At 24.9% G+C, this 25,776-nt stretch overlaps 3 protein-coding genes and 2 non-coding genes across 5 annotated transcripts; all 5 read left to right on the plus strand.

Moving 5' to 3' along the window:
* The first annotated feature begins 1,598 nt into the window (after positions 1-1,598).
* On the plus strand, positions 1,599-2,251 carry LOC126322235 (ribosomal protein S12, mitochondrial-like). The gene has a single exon (XM_049994270.1). The coding sequence runs from the start codon at positions 1,660-1,662 to the stop codon at positions 2,110-2,112; it is 453 nt and encodes a 150-aa protein (XP_049850227.1). The 5' UTR covers positions 1,599-1,659; the 3' UTR covers positions 2,113-2,251.
* A 1,127-nt stretch (positions 2,252-3,378) lies between these two features.
* On the plus strand, positions 3,379-5,929 carry LOC126322236 (elongation factor Tu-like). The gene has a single exon (XM_049994271.1). It carries the CDS (start codon positions 3,506-3,508, stop codon positions 4,703-4,705), a length of 1,200 nt encoding a protein of 399 aa, XP_049850228.1. The 5' UTR covers positions 3,379-3,505; the 3' UTR covers positions 4,706-5,929.
* Positions 5,930-13,149: 7,220 nt separating this feature from the next.
* On the plus strand, positions 13,150-25,249 carry LOC126322237 (DNA-directed RNA polymerase subunit beta''-like). The gene is made up of 25 exons (XM_049994272.1): positions 13,150-13,245; positions 13,309-13,396; positions 13,514-13,669; positions 14,459-14,681; positions 14,781-15,084; positions 15,463-15,533; positions 15,618-15,785; positions 15,864-16,036; positions 16,553-16,749; positions 16,804-16,921; positions 17,018-17,041; positions 17,084-17,181; positions 17,293-17,308; positions 17,462-17,531; positions 17,847-18,109; positions 18,204-18,214; positions 18,317-18,344; positions 18,401-18,473; positions 18,750-18,923; positions 19,513-19,625; positions 21,735-21,899; positions 22,795-22,893; positions 23,360-23,415; positions 25,023-25,097; positions 25,217-25,249. Exons 1-25 carry the CDS (start codon positions 13,150-13,152, stop codon positions 25,247-25,249), a joined length of 2,892 nt encoding a protein of 963 aa, XP_049850229.1.
* A 52-nt stretch (positions 25,250-25,301) lies between these two features.
* On the plus strand, positions 25,302-25,374 carry Trnar-ucg (transfer RNA arginine (anticodon UCG)). Its single transcript has one exon. It is a non-coding gene; the product is annotated as a tRNA-Arg (tRNA).
* A 207-nt stretch (positions 25,375-25,581) lies between these two features.
* On the plus strand, positions 25,582-25,671 carry Trnas-uga (transfer RNA serine (anticodon UGA)). Its single transcript has one exon. It is a non-coding gene; the product is annotated as a tRNA-Ser (tRNA).
* Positions 25,672-25,776: the final 105 nt, after the last annotated feature.

Genomic DNA, 25,776 nt, shown 5'->3' on the forward strand with positions numbered 1-25,776 from the left:
TGTTTATAGTCCTAAATTATTTTATAAGGAAAAAGCTATACAGAAGGTTTTTTTTATAAATTTAGATAGGTTGAGTTTTTGGTTAGCCAAGGGGGCTGTTATCTCCGAAAAAGTTAGTTTTTTAATCGCCAAGTTAATGATTTCAAAATAATTGGTATAATTTTTTTTTATATTTTGTTTTATTTTTATATTATTTTATGTAAGTATGTTAAAGAAAAAAAGGAGAATTTCGGGTGGGTTGAGTAAATTTTTTAGTGGTGATATAGTGTCGGTTTCATACAGGTTAAATGGGTTAGGGTATTCATTTACTGGTATTTGTATTGCGATAAGAAAAAAAAGTTTATTAACTACTAATAGTAGCGTAGTGTTAAGAAATGTTTTTAATAAAGTAGCTGTTGAGCTTATATTGGCTGTTAATAGTGTTTGTAGATTGGTTGTTTCGTTTTTAGATTTTTCTAGGAAGAAGTTTTTTTATAGAAAGTCTAAATTATATTATCTAAACAAAAAATCTAATGTTAATAGTATAGTTAGGAATGTATTAATAGTATAAAGCTGTATATATTATGTCATTGTTACCGTGTATAATTAAACTTAAACTTTACATACCAGCAGGTAATGCAACAGTTGCACCTCCATTGGGGCCCATATTGAGTCAATATGGTATAAATACGGTTCTTTTTTGTAAAGAATTTAATGAAAAAACAGTTGAATTTTTATCGTTTTTTGGTGAAGATAACGGTGAGGTTATTGATAGAGAGTTTATATTAGTAGCTAATATATACGTTTATGCTGATAAAACGTATAGGTTGGAAATAGAAAAACCGACAGTTCAGTTTTTATTAGTTATATTTTTAGGTTTAAAAAATATTAAGCCTAATAAATTGTTATATTCTATCGATTTAGTCGATTTAATTTTATTGGCTAGATTTAAGTTTCCTCATTTAAAATTATTTTCGGCATGTATGTGTGTGAAAGGAGTTGCGCGTTCTTTAGGTATACGTATTGTACGTAAAGATATATAATGTGCGTATATAATATATTTTTTTACTTTGATTTGACTGATATATGGAAGAAGATAGTTTTATTGAAAAATTTAATTATAATTATGGGATTACCCATAATATAGGGGAGAAGTATTATTTATTTTGTATGAGTTTTTTTTCTAGTGGAATTAAAGTTGATCATTTGTTATTAAAACATGTGTTTTTAAAAAGTATTTTTGGTATAACCGATGAGTTTTATAAAGATATTTACGTTATGAGGAGTAATGTTTATTTTCATAATAATTTAATTCAAATTGATAATTTTAGTTATATTGAAAAAGAAATTTTTAGTTTAAGGGAGTATAATAATACGGTGTATATTTATGTAAAAGATGAAATGTTGGCTATAAAATTATATGTAACTATGAAGTATAACAAAGATTTATTGATGATTATCAAAAATAATTTTGGTGTTACGTTACATATTATGTATATTGTTAAGGATAATCGTGTTTATATAAACAATGAAGATTGTTTATATAAACATAATGATATTATGTGTGAGTATAAAAATCAAGGAATTGATGTAAATTTTTATTTAGTAAATTTAATGAAGGTACTTTATTATTTTTTAAAAAAGTATGCTAATTTAGTAGTACTAGTATATTAGGGATTGATGTATTTTTTATTTATTGTATGTAGTATTATGTTGACTATTAATCAATTATTAAATAATTTTCGAAAAAGAAAAATAAAACGTAATAAATTAATCGCTTTAGCGAATGCTCCACAACGTAGAGGGGTAGTTTATAAGTTGGCTATTATGTCTCCACGTAAACCTAATTCAGCAAAACGTAAAATTGCGAAAGTTAGGGTTATTTTTAATAAACATAGAATTTTTGCTTCTATACCTGGTATGGGTCACAATCTACACGAATATTCTGTTGTTATGATGCGTGGAGGAAGTGCTAATGATTTACCTGGAGTGAACTATACATTAATACGAGGTGTACTCGATTTTTCTTACAAGGAAACATTTTCTAGAGAGGCTCGTAGATCAAAGTATGGTGTTAAACTAAAAGATACTATACGTTATAAGGTTAAAATATCTAGGATTAATAAAAGTTAAATTTAGTGTAATTTTTTTTATAGATTGTAAATATATAATTAATAAAACATATATATATATATGATAAAAAGTAATGATAATAATTTAAAATTAATTAGAAAATTGTTCGTTTCTACATTAGTTTGTAATGGTAGAAAATTATTAGCGGAAAAATTTTTTTTTAAGACTTTAATTGTTTTAAAAAAAAAATATCAAAATTATAAAAATTTTGATATTTTTTTTTTATCAATTTTAAACTTAAGGCCTTTATTGGGATTAAAGATAATAAAAATTGGTCATATGAAATATAAAGTACCGTGTCCAGTGGATGAACGAAAACGTATTTTGTATGCTATAAAATTATTTATAAGATTGGTAAAAAATAAAAATAAAATTGATTTTAATAGATTATCTGAGATAATGTTTTTGACGTTTATGGGTATGAAAAATACTGCTTTGGAAAAAAAATTGGAATTATATAGAGAGATAGTAAACAATAAAGTTTTTTTAAAATTTATAAAATAAAAAAAGAGTTTTATGAAAACGCTGGATAACAATATAAAAACCTTAATTTATTTAAATAAACGTAAACGGTTTATTGACTTTACTGTAATTCAATTATTGCAACGTAATATTCATTTAGGGTGCTTAAATAAGTTTAGTTTGTTAACTTCTAGTTGGTTTATATATGGGGTACGTAGTAAAATGATTATAATCGATTTATCTGTCACTTTACTTTACATACGTAAAGTATTGTTTTTGTTGGAGTGTATAGTTATGAATCGACAACATGTACTTTTTTTTAGTGAATACAATGATATGACTAATTATATGTCTAGTTTAATTAGGTCATGTGGGGAACAATTTTTATTTGGTAAATGAATTGGTGGTGTATTAACTAATTTCCGTCATTTATGAGTGACGTACAAAAATTTAGAAGAATTGAAAGGTTTAGGTGAGAAGCTTTTAAAACGTAAATTTGTTTTAAGGGAAGCTTTATGTGGAATATATTATATTTCTTCTGTACCAGGTACTGTTTTTTTATCAGGTAATGTAAGAAAGTATAAATCCGCTGTAAAGGAAGCTTATATTTTGAGGTTGCCTGTTGGGGGGTTGTTGGATGCTGATAATTGTCCTGGCCCTTTAGTATACCCAATACCATCTAATGATGATTCTCCTGAAAGCATATTTTTTTATGAGCAATTTTTTATAAAATCAATATTTGTTAATAAATTAAATTTATTGGTAAAGGTTTATCGTAAAAAGTTATTATTAACTACGAAGTTGTTAGCTAATAATAGTAAAAAAACTAAAAAAAGAAGAAGTAGAGTTATATAGGATTTAATAACTCTTTAAATAATATATATATATATAAGTATCAAGGGAATGAACATTATAAGATGTAAATTTATTTATGGCTAAACATAAGGAGAAATTTGTAAGAGAAAAACCGCATTGTAATATAGGTACGATTGGTCATGTTGATCATGGTAAAACTACACTTACTGCTGCAATAACTAAAGTATTGGCAGCTAACAATAATATGACTAAATTTATGAAATATAGTGATATAGATAAACATTTAGAAGAGCAAAGGCGTGGTATAACTATATCAGCAGCTCATGTAGAGTATTATTCTAAATGTAGGCATTATACACACATAGATTGTCCTGGTCATCAAAATTATATTAAAAATATGATTACTGGTGCTACGCAAATGGAAGGTGCTATTTTGGTTGTAGCGTTAACAGAAGGGCCACAAGAACAAACTAGAGAACACGTTATATTGGCTAAGGAAGTAGGTATTCCTTATTTGATTGTTTATGGTAATAAATTGGATATGTTGTTAGAAGACGATTTGAAGGAATTTGTAGAAATGGAGGTAAGGGAGTTAGTTAGTACATACAGTTATCCAGAAGATTTGCCTTTTATATGCGGTTCAGCTCGTAAAGCTTTAGAGGAGGAGGAAGCTTCTGAAATCGGGACAAAATCTGTTATGAAGTTGATAGATATTGTTGATGAATACGTGAAACAACCTGAGAGACCAGAAAATGAACCATTTTTAATGTCAATAGAGGAAGTTTATTCTATTTCTGGTAGAGGAACAGTTGTGACTGGTAAGATTGAGAAAGGTAAATTATCTATTGGGGAGGAAGTAGAAATAGTCGGATCTAAATTATTTAAGACTGTTTGTACTGGTTTAGAGATGTATAATAAGTTCTTGGATGTAGCTATAGCTGGTGAAAATGTAGGTGCTTTGGTGAGAGGATTAAATAAGAAAGATTTAAAAAGAGGTTTTGTGATGTGTAAACCGGGGACAATAAAAGCTTATAATGCTTTTACAGCACGAGCGTATTTTTTAACTTCTAAAGAAGGGGGTAGAAAAAAACCGTTTTTTTCTAAGTATATGCCGCAGTTTTTCTTTAGAACGGCAAATTTAACTGGATCTGTTTTATTATCTGACGATAATTCGATAGTTATGCCAGGGGATACTGTTACTTTTGAGGTAGTTTTATTAGAAAAGGCTGCTATTAATGAAGGGTTGAGGTTTGCTATGAGGGAAGGTGCAGTTACGTTAGGTGCAGGTATAATTTTAAAAGTTTTTGAAAAATAAAAAAGTTTTTATTTTTTTATATATTGTAATAAAATATATTGTATTAATCAAAAGGTGTGTTAAATTTTAGTAATTTATTAGTTTATAGATTTGAAAAAATTTGTTTGGAGAAAAGCTTGAAAAAATTAACACGCGGAATTTCGAAAAATGCAGGTAGGTCTAAATATGGTTTTATTTTGGCTTTTAAAAAAAGTAAAAAGCCTTTTAGAAAATTATTTAGATTTGTAGATTTTTGACGACGTGTTAATTGTTATTGCTATGTATTAAGTGTGTCTTATGATCCAAACAGATCATCGTATATATCTTTGGTTTGTTATTTAAATGGCTTAATAAGTTATGTGTTACATGTGCATAATATTATGTTGGGTTATAAACTATATACTGGTGTACGTATTCCCGATAATAATGATATTAATAAGGTAGTAGTAGGTCTGGGTAATTCGTTATTATTAAAATATATTCCAGTAGGGACGTTGGTTTCTTCTATCGAATTATGACCCGGTAAGGGTATGCAATTATGTAGGTCTGCCGGTATGTATGCAATGTTGGTAAGCAAGAATGATGGGTTAGTATTGTTAAAGTTGAATTCTGGGTGAAGGGTTCTTGTTTCGGAATTATGTATGGCGGTTGTAGGTATTGTATCTAATATAGATCATAAGTATAAACGAATAGGTAAGGCTGGTAAAAATCGTAATTTAGGACGTAAACAAACTGTTAGAGGTGTTGCAATGAATTCTGTTGATCACCCTCATGGTGGAGGTAGAGGTAAATCTGCTGGTACTAAATCAGCCAAATCTCCTTGAGGTAAGGAATTTGAATTTAAAAAAACTAGTAGAAGTAAAAGATTTAGAAATTAAGTAGAGTATTGTATTTATTCAATACGTATTATATATTGTAATATTATGACTAAAAGGAAAAATTTGTTTTATGAGATCGAGTTGAAAATGTAATTATATTACGAATGATACTATGTATATGCTATACGATATAAATGTAAAAAAAAAAACTTATATAAGATATAAAAATAGAAGATTAAAGTTATTTGTTGGTTTAGTAGGTAAAAAATTGTGCGTATATAATGGGCGTAAGTATATGAATGTGCTTATTAGGCAATGTATGGTTGGTAAGTATTTAGGATCATTTTTATTAACTAGACGTTTTTCAGCTACTATACATAGTAAGAAAAAAAAAGATAATAAGAAATAAAAATTTGATTTATGGGGCACTTAATAAATCCTGTTGGTTTTAGACTTACATACTTTAATACTTGGGTTGATTCGTGAAGTTGTGAAAAAGAGTTTCTATACTCTGAACTATTTCATAGTACTAATGATTGTAAAAAGGTTTTAAATTTTTTTTTGGAAAGTAATTTTTTTGAGAAATATGGGTTAATTTGTAGCCATTATACTATTGAGAACAACCATAAATTTGGATTTATGATGAAATGTTTTCTTTATGATAGTGTATCTGAAAATAAGATGAGTAAGTTTATGTATGTTATTGATACATATAATAAGGAAACGGATATCTATTATAGGTTTTTTTTAAAAAAATTTAAGTATAAAAATAATATAGGTTATAAAGTTAAAATGTTCAATAAATGAAAGTACTATGATTATGTTTTAGCTAAAAAATTAATTTTATTTTTAACATATTTGTTGGTTGAAGAGGGAGGTTTTTCTGATGAAATAAAGGATTTTATAAAAGAATTTTTTTTTCAAAAATTTGATAGATTTTGAAGGAATTTTCTAAGGTTATATAAGAATAGCAGTCGTAATACTAATTTTTTAGTACTTGATGTGTTGAAGTTGTATATTTTGCGTATGATTAAGTCTTTGGTTAAAAGGTTTCCGTTATTTTTTGATACGAATAGTGATAATGTTAATACTTTTAATTGTAATATTTTTATAAATATTTTGCATTTAAGTTATTTGATTTGGTGAAGATACCAAAAATATTACAATTATATGTATATTGGTGTTTTTAAAAGCAATGTCGGTAATAATTTTAATTTAAAGAAGTATATAGATTATAATGATAGCTGTAATCGTTATATTATATTTTTTTTTTCTTTATTTTATAGATTATATTTGATATGGTACAGACAAGTTGATTTTTTTAAATTTATAAAAAAGGTGTTATTGTCTTACTTGAATAAGGTTAGTTTAGTTCCATTAGACTTGGAGTTTTTGGGAATTAGCAATGATACTGTTACTTCAATTTTTTTAGCTAAATTTTTGATAAAAAAATTGGAGCAGAGGTTCAAATTAGCAGATTTATTCGGTCCGATAAGTGATGATTTACGTTATATTATGGAAAATGGATCTTTGATAGAAGGGTATAAGTTGCAATTTGTTGGTAGATTGTCTAGACGAGACAGGGTTAGAACTGTATGGCTCTCAGGAGGTAATTTACCGTTGACTTCGATTTCAAAAAACGTTGAACATTCCTTTGTTTTAGGTATTTTAAAAAATGGTATTTGTTGTGTTAGGGTTTGACTTTATAAGACTAAACCTTATAATTCAAATAATTTATATAAATATAAAATTAATACATTTTAGTATAAAAAAATAATTATATTTGAGCTTTATTTAAATAAATAATTAAGTAAGATGATTGAGTTATGTTTGTTTCGTTTAATTCATTAGCTTTTAAAAAATTTCATAAAAAAAAAATTTATAAAAAAGGTTACAGTAAAGCTAAATTTACTGATAATAGAGGATTTTTTCCAAAGTTTTGTGGATTAGGCTATAAACTATATGATAGTGAGTATATAAAACAGAATCAGATAGAATCTGTACGGAAAGTTATTAGAAGGTTTTTTAAAAAAAACGTGTACTTGAAAGCTAATTTATTGTTAAATTTACCTTTAACAAAAAAACCTATTTCAGCTAGGATGGGTAAAGGGAAAGGTAAATTTGATAAATGAGTTTCACCTTTATTAAAAGGTAGGGTTTTTTATGAAGTTTTAACGTTTAATAAAAAAAAGCATAAACGTAAGTATTATAATATTTTATTAAAAAAGATAAATAGTAAAATGCCTGTTAAAGTCAATTTGGTGGTATTAAAATATTAAAATTAGATTGAAAGGTATATATATATATATATATGGTTGTTTTTTTGAAATAGTAAGGTATCATTTTTTTGTTATGATGTTATTTTTTTTATCAAAATTGAAAGTGGCGGACAATTGTGGAGTGAAGGAATTGCAATGTATTAGAGTAATTGGTGGTTCAATCGTTAAAAAAATTAAATTAGGTACTGTTTTAGTGATGGTAATTAAAAAAACTTTATTTAGTAATAAACGGTTGGTGAAAGGTATGTTAGTTAGAGCTTTAGTGGTTCGAACTAAATTTAATTTTTTTCGTTCATGCGGAGTGTGGGTTAGGTTTAACCAAAATGCAGTAGTTATTATAAACAAAAAGTTTGCTCCAAGAGGTAAAAGGTTAATCGGTCCTTTGTTAAAGGAGATTTGTATAAAATATAATTTTTTAGGTACTATAACTAAGTTTATAATTTAATAAGTTTTTTTATGATTTTAAACGGTAATGATATGTTACATAAATATATCGTATATGATATAAATGGTAATAGTAATGATATTAGGCTGTTACAGATCGATAAATTTAATGTGTTTAATATATATGATGTATGATCATCATGTGAAGTCAATTTTCAATTTTATTTACAAAATGTACAATCTCTGGATATAAGTAATGGTATCATAGGATCTTTTTTTTTGTTAAAATTGTTTGCGAAAAGAGGTAAAAGACCATTTATAGTAAAATTGAAGTGTTTTCAGAATTTTAAAAAAAAGTATTATTTAGTTATAATTTCTTTGAAATTGGTTAAAAATTGTGAATTAAATGTGTTTTATAATTATTTTTCTTTGTTTTTGTTACCTAAGTTTTCTGATAACGATTTTAAGTATAAAAATGTTTGTAATTACGTTAACGGTAAATTAGTTAATTTTGTGGGTAGATATGTAATATATAATTTGAATTCTGTTAAATATGTAGAAACAAATCCTATTTTTTACAAGTGAAAAGAAAATTTGATAATTGATATAATATGTTCACATAAAAATGTTAGTTATTCTAATAAATTATTCAAAATAAATATGTTTTTACAATTTTTAAAATTGTTAAATTAAAGGAAGGTAAATTATGGCTAGGAAATTGAAATTAATAAAGGATATTGTTGAAAGAGAGAGATTTTCAAAAAATGAAATTAATAAGCTTTTATTTAGGTTTGTTATAAGACAAAGTTTGCTAAGCAAACTAGAAAAATATTACATGTATTATTGCTACAACAAATTTTTATTGAAAGGTTTTAGTAGATATAGAAATATATGTCTTTTTACCGGGAAAATGAGATATGTATATAAATATTTTAGATTATCTCGTATGAGATTTAAAAATTTTGCATCATATGGGTATATGGTAGGTGTTTCTAAATCTTCTTGATAGGAAAAATAATTTTTATTATAGTATAAAATTGTATTAAATTTGGTGATATATACATATATAATATATGATAGCGGATTTTATTGTTAAGTTTAAATGAGCGATTAGGTCTAATAAAGAGGTAGTGTATGTTAAATACACTAAAAAGACATTGTATGTATTAGAATTGTTTTTAAATGAAGGTTGTATAAGATCTTTTTCTGTTGAACATAAATGTTTAAATTTTAAAATTAGGAATTGCATTAAAGTTAATTTGTTGTATATAGACAATGTATCTTTGATAAAAGATATAGTGTTGGTATCAAAACCTTCAAATAGGAAGTATTTTACATTTAGATATTTATATACTTATTTGAATAAATATTTATTTCAAGGATTTTATGTTATATCGACAGTAGAAGGTTTAAGTACTTCCAATAATATTTGTATAAGGAGGTTGTTGGGTAATGGTGTAGCCGGTGAGGTGTTATTTAAGGTGGTATATTAAAATTTTTTATGGCGAATAATATTATTAGATACAGATCTAAATCTGCTAAACAATATATGTTGTGTGTTGATTTAAAAGAGAGTCTTTTTTTTGTTAATTTATTATGTAATGAGTTGTATTTTAAATACAGGTACATGACAGTTTGTAATAAATTAAGTAGCATGCTATTGTTTAATAACAATAGTGAAATCACTGTTGATAGATTATTGTTTTTTGAAATATTTTGTAAATCTGTAAGATTGCATAAGTGTTCATATGAAAATTGTTGCTTTACATTGTGAATCAATTTTATTAAATTTGTTAATTTTTATAAATTTAATAAGATAGGTTTTAAACTGGAGTTGAATTTTATAGGGTTAGGGTTTTATATAAAAAAGTTAACAGATAATTTGTATAAATTTTTTTTAGGTTATCCTAATTATATATATATATTTATAACTCAATATATGAAGTTACAGTACATAGGTAGTAAAAGGAAATTACTATTATTTGGTATAGATAAGAATTATATTAATAGTATTGCTTCTGTGTTTTTATTGTTATTGAATGTTTCTGTTTATAGGTTAACAGGTATAGTTAAATTGGGTAGAGTTGTACGACTTAAAGTCGGTAAAAAACGTTAACGTTTAATTATGAAAAATTTATGCGTTTTAATTAGGTATAGTAGTGAAGGTAAGATATTGTTGGTATTCACTAATAAGTACGGTACTGGTTATACTCAATTTTGTTTTAAACTAAAGAAATTTGTATATAAAAAATTTGAAAAGAAATATATACTTACATATATATTAGATAAATCTTTAAAGTTTGGGCTTTTATAGTAAAAAAAATTAAATGATGCGTTATGATGATGTTATATTATTATAGACATAATAAATTTTATAGTTATGAGTATGTTAATGTGGCTATAACTAAATTGAAAGGTATCGGTATTAAACGATCAGCTTACATATGCGGTGTTTTAGGGTTTTCTAAATTTGTGAAATTTTTGGTTTTAAATAAATATAAGTTTATGATCTTGTTGTTGTTTATAAATAAGTATTATAACGTGGATATAAAATTGATGCAGTTATCTGATAATAGGAGAAAAAAGTTTTTTGAATTAAAATCTTACAAATCTATGAGGTATATGGCTGGTTTGCCTATTCACGGGCAACGTACTAGAGATAATGCTAATACTTCTAGGAAATTAAATAAGGTTAAGAAATATTTGATAAAGTAGTTTTTTTATGAGTAAATTTAAAGTTAAACATAGTATAATGAAATTTTATTTTGGACCTAATATCAAAAATAGAATTGCTATTTTGGTGTTGAATAGTAGTAAAAACAATATGTTTTTTACTTTGACTGATTTGAATGGGTTAGTACTGGGTACAGCTACATCTGGTTTATTTAAGTTGAAGAGAGATCGCAGAATTAATCCGGTTGCAGCTGAATTGCTTATCAAGAAATTGATCGATAAAGCTAGGTTTTGTAATGTACGTATTATTAAAATTGTATTAAAAATTACTTCTGTGTTTATAACTAATGCAGTTATAAGGTGTTTAATGTTGCATAATATAAAAGTAGAAAGTATGGTAGATAAGATACCGGTTCCACATAACGGTTGTAGAAGGAAAAAACTTAGACGTATATAGTGTAAAAAAATTATTTGTAAATATATGGCTTATTTTAAAAGTTTATCTAATTTATTAGAATCGGGTTCGTGTATCCCAGTGTATGTTGGTGGTACTGTGTATAATAGTAATTATACACAGTATAATGAAAATGATTATTATAAGTGTAAAGGATTAGTAGATATAGTTGGTTATAGCTCTTATTACAGAGGGGAAGTTTTTTCGGTATACACTAATATACAGAATAAACGTATTACAGTTAAGTTAATTGAATTATCAAATTGAAAGTTTGGTAATGGTGTTAATTTTTTGGTTCCAAAGTATATACCATACAAATATTTATATGGTGATGGGTTTGGGTTTGAAAGTTCTTTGTATTTAGATAGATATTCGGTGTTTTTACACGAGGAAATGAAATCTTCAGAGGAGTATTTTGATTTATATGGTTATTTATACACCAATAATAACCATAATTCTATATTTGGTGTAAGATTTAAACAGTATTTTTTAAAAAAATCAGCTTTATTATTTGAGAGTATCGAAAATAAGTTGAATTTGTTTGTTAGTAGTAAATGGCATGCGTTAAAATTGTTAGTTTTATCGCGTTTACATTGTAATAATGGTATTGACTATATAAATACATTTAGTTATGTTTATTTTGATAGATTTTCTTTGAATAAATTCATTTATAATTGAAGAAGAATTTATTTTAATACTAGTAAAGTTAAATTTATTTTTAATTATGATTTTTTTTTTAAAAAAAAAATCATAATTAAAAATAAATTTAACTTTACTAGTATTAAAATAAATTCTTCTTCAATTATAAATGAATTTATTCAAAGAAAATCTATCAAAATAAACATAACTAAATGTATTTATATAGTCAATATAGTGGCACTGATGAAGTTTTCATTGAAAAATAATTCGTTTTTTTTTTTTCATATAAAATTATTATTGTTGTTTTTGATAGAGCATATTGTAACAATATTCAGTAATTACAATTTAGTAAGATTGAATGAGTTTAATGTTAATGATTTTGATAAAATTTTTAAAGTTAGTTATTACTTTTCTTTTCTAAAAAACGGTTGTGTAACTTATATATATAAGAACGTGGTAAAGGTTTTTTTTTTATCTTTAAGGACTTCGTGTTTTGCTGTTAAATATTTATTAATAAATTATATTTTACATATATTAAATAATATTTTTTTAATTTTTGAAAAAAAAGAAAAATTATTATCTATCGATTATTTTCTTTTTTTTCAAAAATTAAAAAAATATTCTAATTTTTACAAATTAGAGCGATTTAGATCGGAATTTAGTTTAACACATTTTTTAGAAAAAAAGTTTTTTCTAAAAAATGTGTTAAACTGAAATTTATTTTTACCTACGTTTATTTGTGATAACTCGGGTGAAATTGAGGATGATGATAATTCTAATGAATTAAGTAGTTATAAATTAAATGTTGGTAATAAGAATAATATAAAGGATAATTATGCTATATCTGAAAAGAGTGTGTATAGGGATATAATGTATAATTATAGTAACAATGTATCACAAATACCGTTGTCGTTATCTTTGGATTATTGTACTGGAAAAAATAAATTTCAGTTATGTTTTTTAACTTTTTGATCGTTTAATTTTTTTGGGTTGATTTGTTTAGACAGGTATTTTATTGATAGTAATAAAAATGTTTTCTCTAAGATGGTATATTTTGTGTTTTTTTTAAAAAAATTTTTGAATTATTGTAATTTTGTTTTTACACAAAAAGTTTTTTTAAGTTCGTTTAGAGTGATTAATTATGATAAAAAAACTGCGTTAATAATATATTATAATATATTATTGTGTGTAATACAAATGTTACATATTTATAGAGTCATGGTGCATGATTCGTTTAATCGTTATATAATTCTTAATAAACGGTTGATAAAGAATTATTTTATTACTTTAAATGAACATTATTTGAATATTGCTGTTAGTGTGAAGCATTTATTGGGTGATATGGTTGATGATAATTATATTAATAATTATAAAAAGACTGTTATATTGAATAATAACAATTTATCTATTGTTCCGGGGTATAATATATATGAAGATTTTATTAAAATATTTAATATAGACTTACGTAAGAGAAAGTGATCTCGGTATAGTAAGTTTTTTTTAAAAAATATTATCGAATCTAGCAATAAATTTTATTGTATAAATGTTGATAAAAGGTTTGTATTTTGTAATTTGTTAGTAGGTAAAAGTATTAAATCGTATACTTGTTTCTTAAGTTCATTGTACAATGAACTTAAGAAACAAGTATACGGTTATCGTTGTAATAGAGGGGATAATTTTATTTATGAAAAAAAAAATGTTGTTAGTACTGAGTTGAAATTTATTGGTGATTTGAAAGGTAGTAATTTCTTTAAAAAAGTTAAGTTTTTTTGTCATTTTAATAGGTTTTTAATAGGGTTTGATAGCGATTGCAAGTTAAATAATTTCAATAAATTGACTTATATAAATTGTATTTTTTTGTTGAGAAATTATGGTAGTAGTAGATTTTTAAATTTTAATTTTGGGGATGTAGTTAAGTTGAGTTGCAATTATAAATTGATGGATTTTAATATAAGAAAAAAAAAATTTTTTTTGATTCAGAAAGGTCGTTTATCTGGTTTATTGAAGTTGTTGCTTTTTTTGAATAATTTTTGTTTGGATAAGTATATTAAATGAGTTATAAAGGTTATTAAAGATGATGTTTTTTTGAAACTTGACACTTTATTTTATATACGTATTATATACGGTTTTTTTTTTTGTAGTAAGTGCGTTGGTTGGGTTGATAGTAAAATTTGTACCAATAATTTTTTGTTTTTGAAGGAAACAAAAAATTATTGGTACAAATTTTACTATTTTGTAAGATTTAGCACAAAAAAAAATTATTGAAATAATGGTGTTGATACTTTTTTATTAAATATCGATAAAAGTCAGGTTAGAGTATTTAGCAGAGTAAGGTATAAAAGTATTTTTACGTCTATTATGTTGACGGGTATTACTTGTTTATATAAGTATAATTACATATCCGTTATATTTAGTTTTTTAATGAATTATATATATAATTATATTATGTATAAAAATACATATGTGATGTATATATATATGTTATATAAATTATTATATAATGAAAATAAATTTATCTTTAATAAAGAATTACTTTCTTACAAGGAAAGTTTAATAAAAAATAAGTTATTGCATTTTAACAATGTTTTTTTAAGAGAAAAAATAGTGGATTATTTTATATTTCTTAAAAAAGATAATTTCTTAAAATATGTAAATAATTTTTTCTTTTTTAAGAAATTATCTTTTTTAAGAAATATAAAATATGTCAACAACAGTTTAAATAGTGTCAAGAATATTGATGATGGTGTAAGGTTTGGTAATAAAAATAATATACATTCATCAAATAATTGTAATTGAAAAAGTAAAGTTAAATTTAGTAATTTAATTTTTAATAAATGCTTTTTAAATAGAAAGGTTGTAGGGAATGAGTATTCTTTAGTTGCGTATAATGCATATATGTGTTATGCACATAAATGTAGTTTATTGAGTACTTATTGTTTAAATGATAATAGTAGTATATTTAAAAGTGGAATAAAATCGTGTCAGTTGAGGTTACTGTTTAGATACGTTAGGATTTACTTTTTGAGTGAACGCTTATATATGTATTATGTGATAATGTATATGATTAGTAAAGTTAAGAATAAATGTATAAATAAGGCTTTATTGAGTAAGGTGAAGTTTTATCAGAGAGGCGTATTTCTTAATAAAAGAAAAGTATTTCTCTGATGTAAGCTTTTTTTTAAAAAAGCTTACATCAGAGAAATACTTTTCTTTTCAAAATGATTTAAAAAATTAAGTTTTTTGAAACTTAATTTTTTAAATCATTTTGAAAAACTAATCACTAAATTAAAAACAATTAATTTTACTTTAAAAAGTAAAAATGTTGGTTTGTCTTTTAATTTAAAATATAGATGGTTGTATAAGAGGTATATGATTGGTATACGACGTTATACTTTTTTTTTAAAAAAACGAAAAAGGAGGAAAAAGTACGAGAGAGAAGAGTTTTTCTTATATAAAAATACTACTAAAGTAAAATTAATTTATGTATTAAATTTTTCTAAATATTTTTTTTTTAATGTTAATAATTATCAGTTAGCTGCATATGATAAGGAATTTCGTTTTACAACTTATTTGTTATCAAATATGTATAGTGTATTTAGGAGGTTAGGTTATAATACTGAGTATTTTTACTTCGATTCGTTAAAATTTTTTTTTAAAAAAAAATATTTATGTAAATCCTATTTAAGGCGTCTTAATTATTATAGATGTAATAAGTTGTACAGTTCAGATATGTTTTTTAGGAAAGTAAATTATTTATTTGGTTGTAAGAGAGATCTTTTAACTAAATGTCGCGTTAATAGGACTAGTAGTAAATATGTTGTAATTCAAAATAGAATAACGAAAACCGATAATATGTTAGTTAAGTATAATTACATAAAAAATGAGATTTCTTTACGTTTTTTAGTAAAACGTATTAAGTTTTTGTTTAAAAGGTATTTGTACTTTTTGTTGGCGGTATTTTTTAAATTTCTTCGTAAGAAATATCGTTTTATGAAAAAAAAATTTATGAGGAAATATTTTAAGATAGTTTTTCGTAAAAGGGGTGTAACTAAGAAGGCTGCATTAGAGTTTTTAATAAAATTGTATATTAGTGTTATTATACGTGGTATACTTTTATTAAAAAGGATCATGTCTATTAAATATATCTTTATATTTAAAGGTATTAATAATTTTTCTATCGAAAAATTAATGTTTAAGTTAATTTGTTGTGGGAAAAAATTTCCTAGTTTTTTTTCTAATTTTTTAAATTTATTTTTTGATATTAAGTATATAATATATATATATAGGTATAAATTAGTTAGTTATTTAATGAATAGGTTTTATAGTAGCAAAACTGTTTTTTTTTATAATTTTATATTACAGACTAAATTTAAATTTATTTATATACTTATTAAAAATTTTTTTAGTAAATTATTAATAAGTTCTAGTCATTTCAATAGAAATAATAAATTATTGCTATCGTTTAATGCTGATAGCAATAATTTATTATTTCTATTGAAATGAAAAGCTTATTTTTTTTTGTATAAAAATCTATACGTTAATTTATCATTTTTTGGTGATTATTGCAATAGCTATGTATCATCATATTTGAATAACGTTGATTCTTATTTTTTCAATGTAGATGATTATAATTCTGTAGTAGACATGTATGTATACAGACAATTTCAATATGTAAATATAAATTATATTTACCATACTATGTATGGTGTAGATAATAATCTGTTTTCATATTTTTTTGAAAAATTAAATTCGATTAAGGAAATTTTTTTTGTTTCTTCTTTCCCTTCTAAGAGTTTTTCAGTTTATAATTCTGTTAAGGTTTATAATAAACTTGACGAAAAAATTTGAGTTTGAAATTATTTTTTGATAAAGCACCATAATGAGTTTTTAGTTAATCCGCATAATAATGCGGATTATTTTGTTACACAAACAAATCTTTCTGATGAGTTTACTAAAAATAAACGAATGCTTAAAGCTAGAGGGGTTAGCCGTATTAACTAAACTTAGTATAAAGTTTATTTTGTATTCATTGTATAATAATAATATTTAATATAAAAATATACTTTAAGCATTCGTTTATTTTTAGTAAACTCATCAGAAAGATTTGTTTGTATGTTTGATAATAATAATTGTCTTGTTTTTTTTTCTTCAGTTGAAAAGTTTGATATAATTAATTTTTATTACTTTAAGCTAAACCAATATTTAGATTTGTCTTTAACAAATATATCTTTATATTTAATTTTTGGTTTTGTATTTATATTTTTTTTTTTTTTTAAAATTTTTAGAAATTTTTTTCTAAATTATAATTTAATTTTAATAGAGTCCTTGTTTAGTTTTTTGTTTACTATTTTGGATAAACAGATTTTATACAGAAAAGGTAATATTTTTTTCCCGTTTATAGTATCAATATTTATGTATGTACTTATTTTAAATATGTATGGGTTAGTACCTTTTAATTTTTCTGTTACATCACATCTTATTTTAACTTTTTTCTTTTCTATTATAATTTGAATTGTTTCTATTTTCATAGGTCTATATGAAAATGGGTATAAATTTTATAAGTTATTTGTACCTAATGTACCTATATATTTATTACCATTGTTAGTTTTAATAGAAATTATGTCGTATATAATGAGAGTTTTTAGTTTAGCTATAAGATTGTCGGCGAATATAACTTCAGGGCATGTATTATTATTCACAATAGCTAGTTTTTTAACTAAGTTAATAAGTTTAAATTTATTAGTATCTGTATTATTGATAAATATTTTATTATTTGTTTTTGTTTTGGAACTAGGGGTATCTGTATTACAAGCATATGTGTTTGTAGTGTTATCATGTATTTACTTGAATGATTCCTTAAATTTATCTCATTAGATATAAATAGTATTTAAGATTATAATTACATGTGTGTATAGTATGGATTTAAGAGACTTATCAAATGTTAATAAGAGGAAAATTAAACGTCGTCCTCCTATAGAAACTATTTTTTTGAAAAAAAAAGTTTTTTTTTCAAAAAAGCGAAGGAGATTGTGTGTAGAGTATACACATACTGATTTTAAATTAAATTTATTAGATAGCTTGTATAAAGAAATAAGGAGTTTTGCTTACCATAAGCAATATGTTGTATATAATTCTGAATTAAATTTATTTGAATCTAAATGGACAGAAATTTGGCCTAGTAAGTCATTAAGATATTTTTCAGAATATATATACAGTTATTTTTCATTTAAAAAAATAAATTTTATTAAGAGTTTTTGTTTTAATTTGATTAGAAGTTGTAAAAGTAAATATTTTATAAGACTAAATTTTTTTCATTTATTGAAAGTTAGTCCGTGGCCTTTATTTGCATCTTTTAGTTTATTTAGTTTTATGTTGTTAACAACAGGTTATTTACACTATCATGTTTCATTTTGGTATGTAATAATAAGTTTATCATTAATAATCATGTCATTTTATTTTTGATTGAGAGATGTTATACGAGAATTAGTATTTTTGAAAAAATATACTACATTGATAAAATATAATCTTAGAACTGGATTTTGGTTGTTTATAGTTTCCGAATTGATGTTTTTTATAGGTTTTTTTTGAGCTTTTTTTCATTTTTCATGAGAACCTGATATCCAACTGGCTACAGTTTGACCTCCGTTTAATGGTATCCAATTGAATAATTTATACATTCCTACTATAAATACGTTTTTTTTATTATTATCTGGTATAGCGTTAAATTGAGTACAATACTCTATATTGGGTGGTTCGTATAGTAACGCTATTTTTGGTTTTATATGTTTGTTTATATATGCATTATATTTCATATATAGTCAATATAGTGAATACGTATTTGCATTTCAACAATTGAATGATTCTGTGTTCGGCTCGTCAATGTATATGTTGACATCTTTTCACGGATTGCATGTTATTGTTGGATTGATTATGCTGATAGTCTGTTGTGTTAGGTTTTATTTAGGTCATTTTACGGCTACAAATTATTTGGGGTTAGTTTTGTCTGGATGATATTGACATTTTGTTGATATAATATGAATATTTGTTTATGTGTTTGTATATCTGTGAGGAACGTGAGTTCCTGCTAATATCGTTGATATACTAGTGTACAACTTTTTTAAGTAAAAGTGAATATTTATTGTAAAATGAGTTTAAGGCTAGTTATATAGTAATAATGTGAAAATATTAAGGAAAATAATATTATTAGAAATATTTGTAAATTATGAATGGGAATTTTTTTTTAAAGATGATTTTGTACATAATATTTTTTCTGTTTTTTTATATTTGAGAAATTGATTTTTTGTCAGAAGAGGTTTTTGTTGTATTTATTTTTTTATTTACATTTGTTGTATCATTACTTAAATTTAAAGATGTGGTATTAATTTCTTTAAAAAATGTATATGATACTATGTATAATAAATATGTAAATATATGTATGTCTTACATATACATTGTAAAGATGATATATATGTATAATTTGTATGTATGTAATTATATAAAATTTTTACTTTTTTTAATTAAAGTGATTAATAGTAATATTCTTTATTTTAAGAATTGATTTATTTATAATAATGTAATTAGAAGTGGTATTAAAGTTAAATTAACTGTACTGACATATTTAATGAATAGTATGTTTATTGTAAATTTTAAAAGGAAATTATTACTAGATAATAATTTTATGTTAAAAATAAATAGTATTTTTTATATAAGTGTTAATTAGATTAGTTTATGGCGCATGGTGATATTTATATTATATTAAATATAATTACTTGAGGTTTTATATTGTTTGTTTTTTTGTATTTATTGCTAATACTATTTTTGTTGCCTATTTTGTATAAGCATATTCGTGTGCGCATATATATATATAAGATATATAGTAATTTATTTTTTTTAAGATTTTTGGAAGTTACTAAAATAAATGTTTTTTATAAATTATATTTTTTAAAAAAAAATCCTGTTATAAAATCTATTCGTATACTAAAAAATTAATTATGTGTATATGAAATTGTTTAATAAGAGAAGAAAGTTTTTAAAAAAAATAAAAAAATTATATTATTACTATTTTAGTAAAAGAATTAATAGTATTAAAAAAGGTGTTAAATGCGTTATAATTTTGTTTATGAAAAATTTGTTCATGTGATTTCATAATTTAGTGTTTTATATAATATATGGGTTAATGGTTTGTTATAAATCGATTATTAATAGCAATTATACTAGATGGTTATTTTCTACTAATCATAAAGATATCGGGATACTGTATATTACTTTTGCAATATTAGCCGGTATATTGGCTACAATGTTTTCTGTTATAATCCGTATTGAATTGGCACATCCCGGAGATGTTATGTTAGAAGGTAATTATCAATTTTATAATGTTGTTATTACTGCTCATGCTTTTTTGATGATTTTTTTTTCTGTAATGCCTGCATTAATAGGGGGGTTTGGTAATTTTTTATTTCCTTTATTGCTAGGTGCTCCAGATATGGCTTTTCCGCGGTTAAATAATTTAAGTTTTTGATTATTAATTCCTTCTTTATTATTATTGTTACTTTCTGCTTTTGTAGAATTTGGTCCAGGTACAGGGTGGACAGTTTATCCACCTTTAAGTTCAGTTCTATATCATTCTGGTGGTGCAGTAGATTTGGCTATTTTTAGTTTGCATTTATCTGGAGTGTCATCTATTTTATCTTCAATAAATTTTATTGTTACAGCTTTAAATATGAAGGTTAAGGGTATGTCATTACATGATATGCCATTGTTTGTATGAGCAATTTTCATTACGTCTGTTTTGTTATTTCTTTCATTACCGGTTTTAGCGGCTGCTATTACTATGTTGTTAACAGATAGAAATTTTAATACTTCTTTTTTTAATACGTTGGGTGGAGGTGATCCGGTTTTGTATCAACATTTATTTTGGTTTTTTGGTCATCCGGAAGTATATATTTTAATATTACCTGTATTTGGGGTTATTAGTCACGTTATTGCTGAGTTTTCAAAAAAACCTATTTTTGGTAAATTTGGTATGGTTTATGCAATGTTGGCAATAAGCTTTTTAGGATTTATTGTTTGAGCGCATCACATGTTTACGGTTGGTTTAGACGTAGATACTAGGGCATATTTTACAGCAGCTAGTATGGTGATAGCAATACCAACAGGTATAAAAATTTTTAGTTGATTGGCGACTATGGTCGGGGGTTTAATAGATTTTAAAACACCGATGTTTTTTGCTACTGGATTTATTTTTTTATTTGTTATGGGAGGGGTAACTGGTGTTGTTATAGCTAATGCAGGGTTAGATATTGCATTACACGATACATATTATATAGTTGCTCATTTTCATTATGTATTATCTATGGGTGTAGTTTTTGGTTTATTTGCTGGATTTTATTATTGATTTTTATTGTTTTTTGGCAGAAATTATTCTGAATATTTAGGGCAGTTACATTTTTGATCGATGTTTATAGGAGTAAATTTAACATTTTTTCCTATGCATTTTTTGGGTGTAGCTGGGATGCCAAGAAGAATACCCGATTATCCCGATATTTATGCTTTATGAAATTCTGTTTCTACGTTCGGATCATATATAAGTTTATTTAGTTTAATAGTTTTTTTTTGTATGATTTTTATGTCATTTTCTACTTTATCTTGAGATACATCATTTAATAGATTGTTTAGTTACGATACAGTTTTGAATGATGATGTTAAAAATAATTTATATTTGTATAATCGTTTGTATCCTGTATCAATGGTAGAGAGAAATAATGATTATATTTTATATAGGGGAACTTATAATATATTTTCAGATGTTTCATATTTTCGTGTTTTTAACGAGACTTGTGCAACAGAAGTGTTGTCTGTAAGTTATGATTCAACTGTTAAGGTTGGTGTTTCAGGTATTGAAAATGATTTTTTTAAAAAAGGTGATAAGGTTTTTAAGAAAATTTATCGAAAAGAACAGAAATTTTATCGTTAGTAGATATACATTTGTATAGATATTTAAGCAAGTAGAGTTAATTGTTGTATATATTTGTTGTTTAAATTTTTTTTATAAGAAAGAAAATGTACATGTATAATTGCAAGACAATTATACATGTTTTATAAAATTAAATTTAATTTGGATCTCTAGATATTAATATTTTTAAGCGTAATATTGTTGACGATATGTTATGTTTAGTTGATGAGAACGATGATGCATAAATTCTTAAATGGGGAAACCTTTCAGAAAATGAAGTTATATTTTTGTGATATGACAAGAAGGTAATGAACTGAAACATCTTAGTAATTACTTTAGAAGAAATCAACCGAGATTCCGTTAGTAGTGGTGAGCGAAATTGGAAATTTTAGATCTTAATTATTTTATGTAAATACATGCATTATATGGTATATAGAAATATTTGGAATAATATACGTTATTGAGTGAGAGTCTTGTATATATATACATGGTATAAATAATGTTGATAACTAAATTCTGTAATGTACTTCGTGTTATTTATATATATAAATAACACGAAGTACATTACAGAATTTAGTTATTGTGTATTTATCAATATCAATTGAGTAAGGTGATAGATAAATTGCCTGAATATAGTAGATCCACCTACTAAATCTAAATAAATATTAATAATCGATAGTGAATGAGTACCGTGAGGGAAAGATGAAATAGTATCTCAGTGAGATTAGTTGAAATAGATAGTGAAAAATTAAATTTATTAGCTATTGAAGCTTTATATACTGTAAGTATATAACAGTAACAGTGTACCTTTTGTATAATGGGTCAGCGAATTAATTTGTATAGTAAGTTTAAAATTATTTTGTAGACGCAATGTAAATAAGTATTAAAATGCATATAATTATATGAATTAGACCCGAAACCAAGTGATCTAGTTATGAACAGGTTGAAGATAATTTTATTAATTATTGGAGGACCGAACTTGTATTTGTTGAAAAAAATTAAGATGATTTGTAACTAGGGGTGAAAGGCCAATCAAACTTGGAGATAGCTGGTTTTCCGCGAAATCTATTTAAGTAGGGCATTATTAGTATATTATTGAAGGTAAAGTAACAATATTAGCTAGGGGGCTTTAAATAGTTTACTGAATTAATATTAACTTTGAATTTCAATTAATTTTTAAGTAGTGGTCAGACTATTAGTGTTAAGATTAATTAGTCAAGAGGAGAAGAATCCAGATTACAAGCTAAAATCCTTAAATTTTAATTAAAAGTTAAGGAAAAGTTAAATTTACTAATATAAATTAGGATGTTGACTTAGAGGCAGTCATCATTTAAAGAAAGCGTAAAAGCTCACTAATTATTTACATGAAAAAAGTAAATTTAACTTTGTAAATTAACGGGACTAAAATTAAATATTAAAGCTGTAAAATAAAGTTGTTTAGATCGAATATTTTTATTGTGATCTATTTGTTGGTAGCGGAATGTTCTGTAATTTTGTTGAATAGATGTGAATTTATTTTTTTGATATCAGAAGTAAGAATGCTGACATGAGTAGCGCTAAATAATGTAAATTACGTTTGTTATATATGAATGTAGTTTGTAATCATTATCATCGATAAATCAAGGGTTTCTGTGTTAGATTTAATCACATAGAGTTAGTCGGTTTCTAAGAGAAATGTGTTAACATTTGTTGATGGAGAAGCATTTAATATTATGCTGCAAAGAAGTTATTAAGATACATTAGACAGTAATCATTTTTATTTAATTTTTGGAATTGAAAAAGTAATCATTTTGAATGTTGTTTTTTTGATTATGTGTTAAATTAGATAAAAGTGATTATTCTAGAAAAATAATGTATTTTTTATTTTATTGAACCTAATAAGGTTATATTAAAGTAAAGCTATGTAATTTTTTTACCGTACTGCAAACCGACACAGGTGATTAAGTAGAGAATACTAAGATGTTGGGATAACAATACTGAAGGAACTCGGCAAAATGACTCTGTAACTTCGGGAGAAAGAGTGTCAGTTAGGAACACCTTATCATGTAAAATAATATATATATATTATTTTACATGATAAGGTATTGATAGTTTTTAATTGATGGCACAGAAGAGAGAATAGCGACTGTTTATTAAAAACACAGGACTCTGCTAAATTGTGAAATGATGTATAGAGTCTGACACCTGCCCAGTGCTGGAAGATGAAATATTGTAATGATTTTTTTGTTACGATTATAAGTCCCAGTAAACGGCGGCCGTAACTATAACGGTCCTAAGGTAGCGAAATTCCTTGCCATTTAATTGATGGCCTGCATGAATGGTGTAACGACTTTTCTACTGTCTCCAGTATTGGTCCAGCGAAATTGAAGTTTTCGTGAAGATGCGAAATATTTACGGCTAGACGGAAAGACCCCGTGCACCTTTACTATAATTTTAAATTAATTACAGTTTTTTCATTATGTAGTATAAATATTAGCCTATGATCCCTTAACGCTAGTTAATAGGTTAGGCGTAAGTGAAATAGTATTTTTTGAAAGAAAGGTATTTAACATTTTAAATGGACAGTTTATGATGGTTAGTTTGACTGGGGCGGTCGCCTCCTAAAAAGTAACGGAGGCGTGCAAAGGTAAACTTGTATTAATTGAACTAAATTAATATATACGTGTAATGGCTTAAGTTTGCTTGACTGTGAGATAAACAAATTTAACAGGAACGAAAGTTGGTCATAGTGATCCGGTAATTTTGTGTGGAAAAATTATCGCTTAACGGATAAAAGGTACGCAGGGGATAACAGGCTAATGATTTCTAAGAGACCTTATCGCCGAAATCGTTTGGCACCTCGATGTCGGCTCATCACATCCTGGAGGTGAAGAAGCTTCCAAGGGTTGGGCTGTTCGCCCATTAAAGTGGTACGTGAGCTGGGTTTAAAACGTCGTGAGACAGTTTGGTCCCTATCTACCGTAAACGTTGAAAATTGAGAAAGTCCCTAACTTAGTACGAGAGGATTGGTGTTAGTATTTTTATTTTTTTAAATAGGAATGACCTAAATAGGGTGTATCTATTGTAATTTGATTGTTGGTCATACAGCATTGTCAAGTTGCTACATACATATGTTTAACTATTGAAGACATAAATGTAGGAAGACAGGTTCAAGATAAATTTTCGTATACTGGTAATAGATAATTACTTTGATAGGCAAATTGATGTTGTTATTGTAAAATAATAGAGTTATTTTGTACTAATTGTTTTTTTATTTTTTCTTATAAAAAAATTTTGGCTTGTATTATTGTTATTTTTTTTATAAAAAAATTTTTTTTTTTGTTATTTATTCAGATCTACATTAAATCATTAGAATTAGTATTGTAAAAAGAATGAATTTCGGAAGCATTGATTGTTTGATAATGAAGGATTTTTTTTTGTATCCATAACTTAATTGGTAGAGTGTTGATTTTCGAAATCAAAAGTTCTAGGTTCGAGTCCTAGTGGATATGTTACGTGGGATAGAATAGTGGTAATTCGTTAGGCTCATAATCTAAAGATCGTTGGTTCGATTCCAGCTCTCACATGTATTATTATTGTTCTGTAGGAGGAGTATATTGTACATTTTTTTTTAGAGAGAGTAGTTTAATTGGAGAAAATACTGGTTTGTCGTGTCATGTGATATGGGTTCGAATCCCATCTCTTTCGTTTTACGTAATGAAGGAGTGGCTGAGTGGTTTAAAGTATTGGTCTTGAAAACCAAAAAGAAATTAATTTGTTCTTCATGGGTTCGAATCCCATCTCCTTTTATGATATTTTTTATTAGAATAGATAAGTGACTGTAACTTAATTGGGAAAGTAGTCGTTTTGCAAATGGAAGGATGTGAGTTCGAATCTATCTGTCTCGCGTGTGT

The sequence above is a fragment of the Schistocerca gregaria genome, unplaced genomic scaffold, assembly GCF_023897955.1.
Source record: "Schistocerca gregaria isolate iqSchGreg1 unplaced genomic scaffold, iqSchGreg1.2 ptg000803l, whole genome shotgun sequence".
Classification (NCBI taxonomy): domain Eukaryota; kingdom Metazoa; phylum Arthropoda; class Insecta; order Orthoptera; family Acrididae; genus Schistocerca; species Schistocerca gregaria.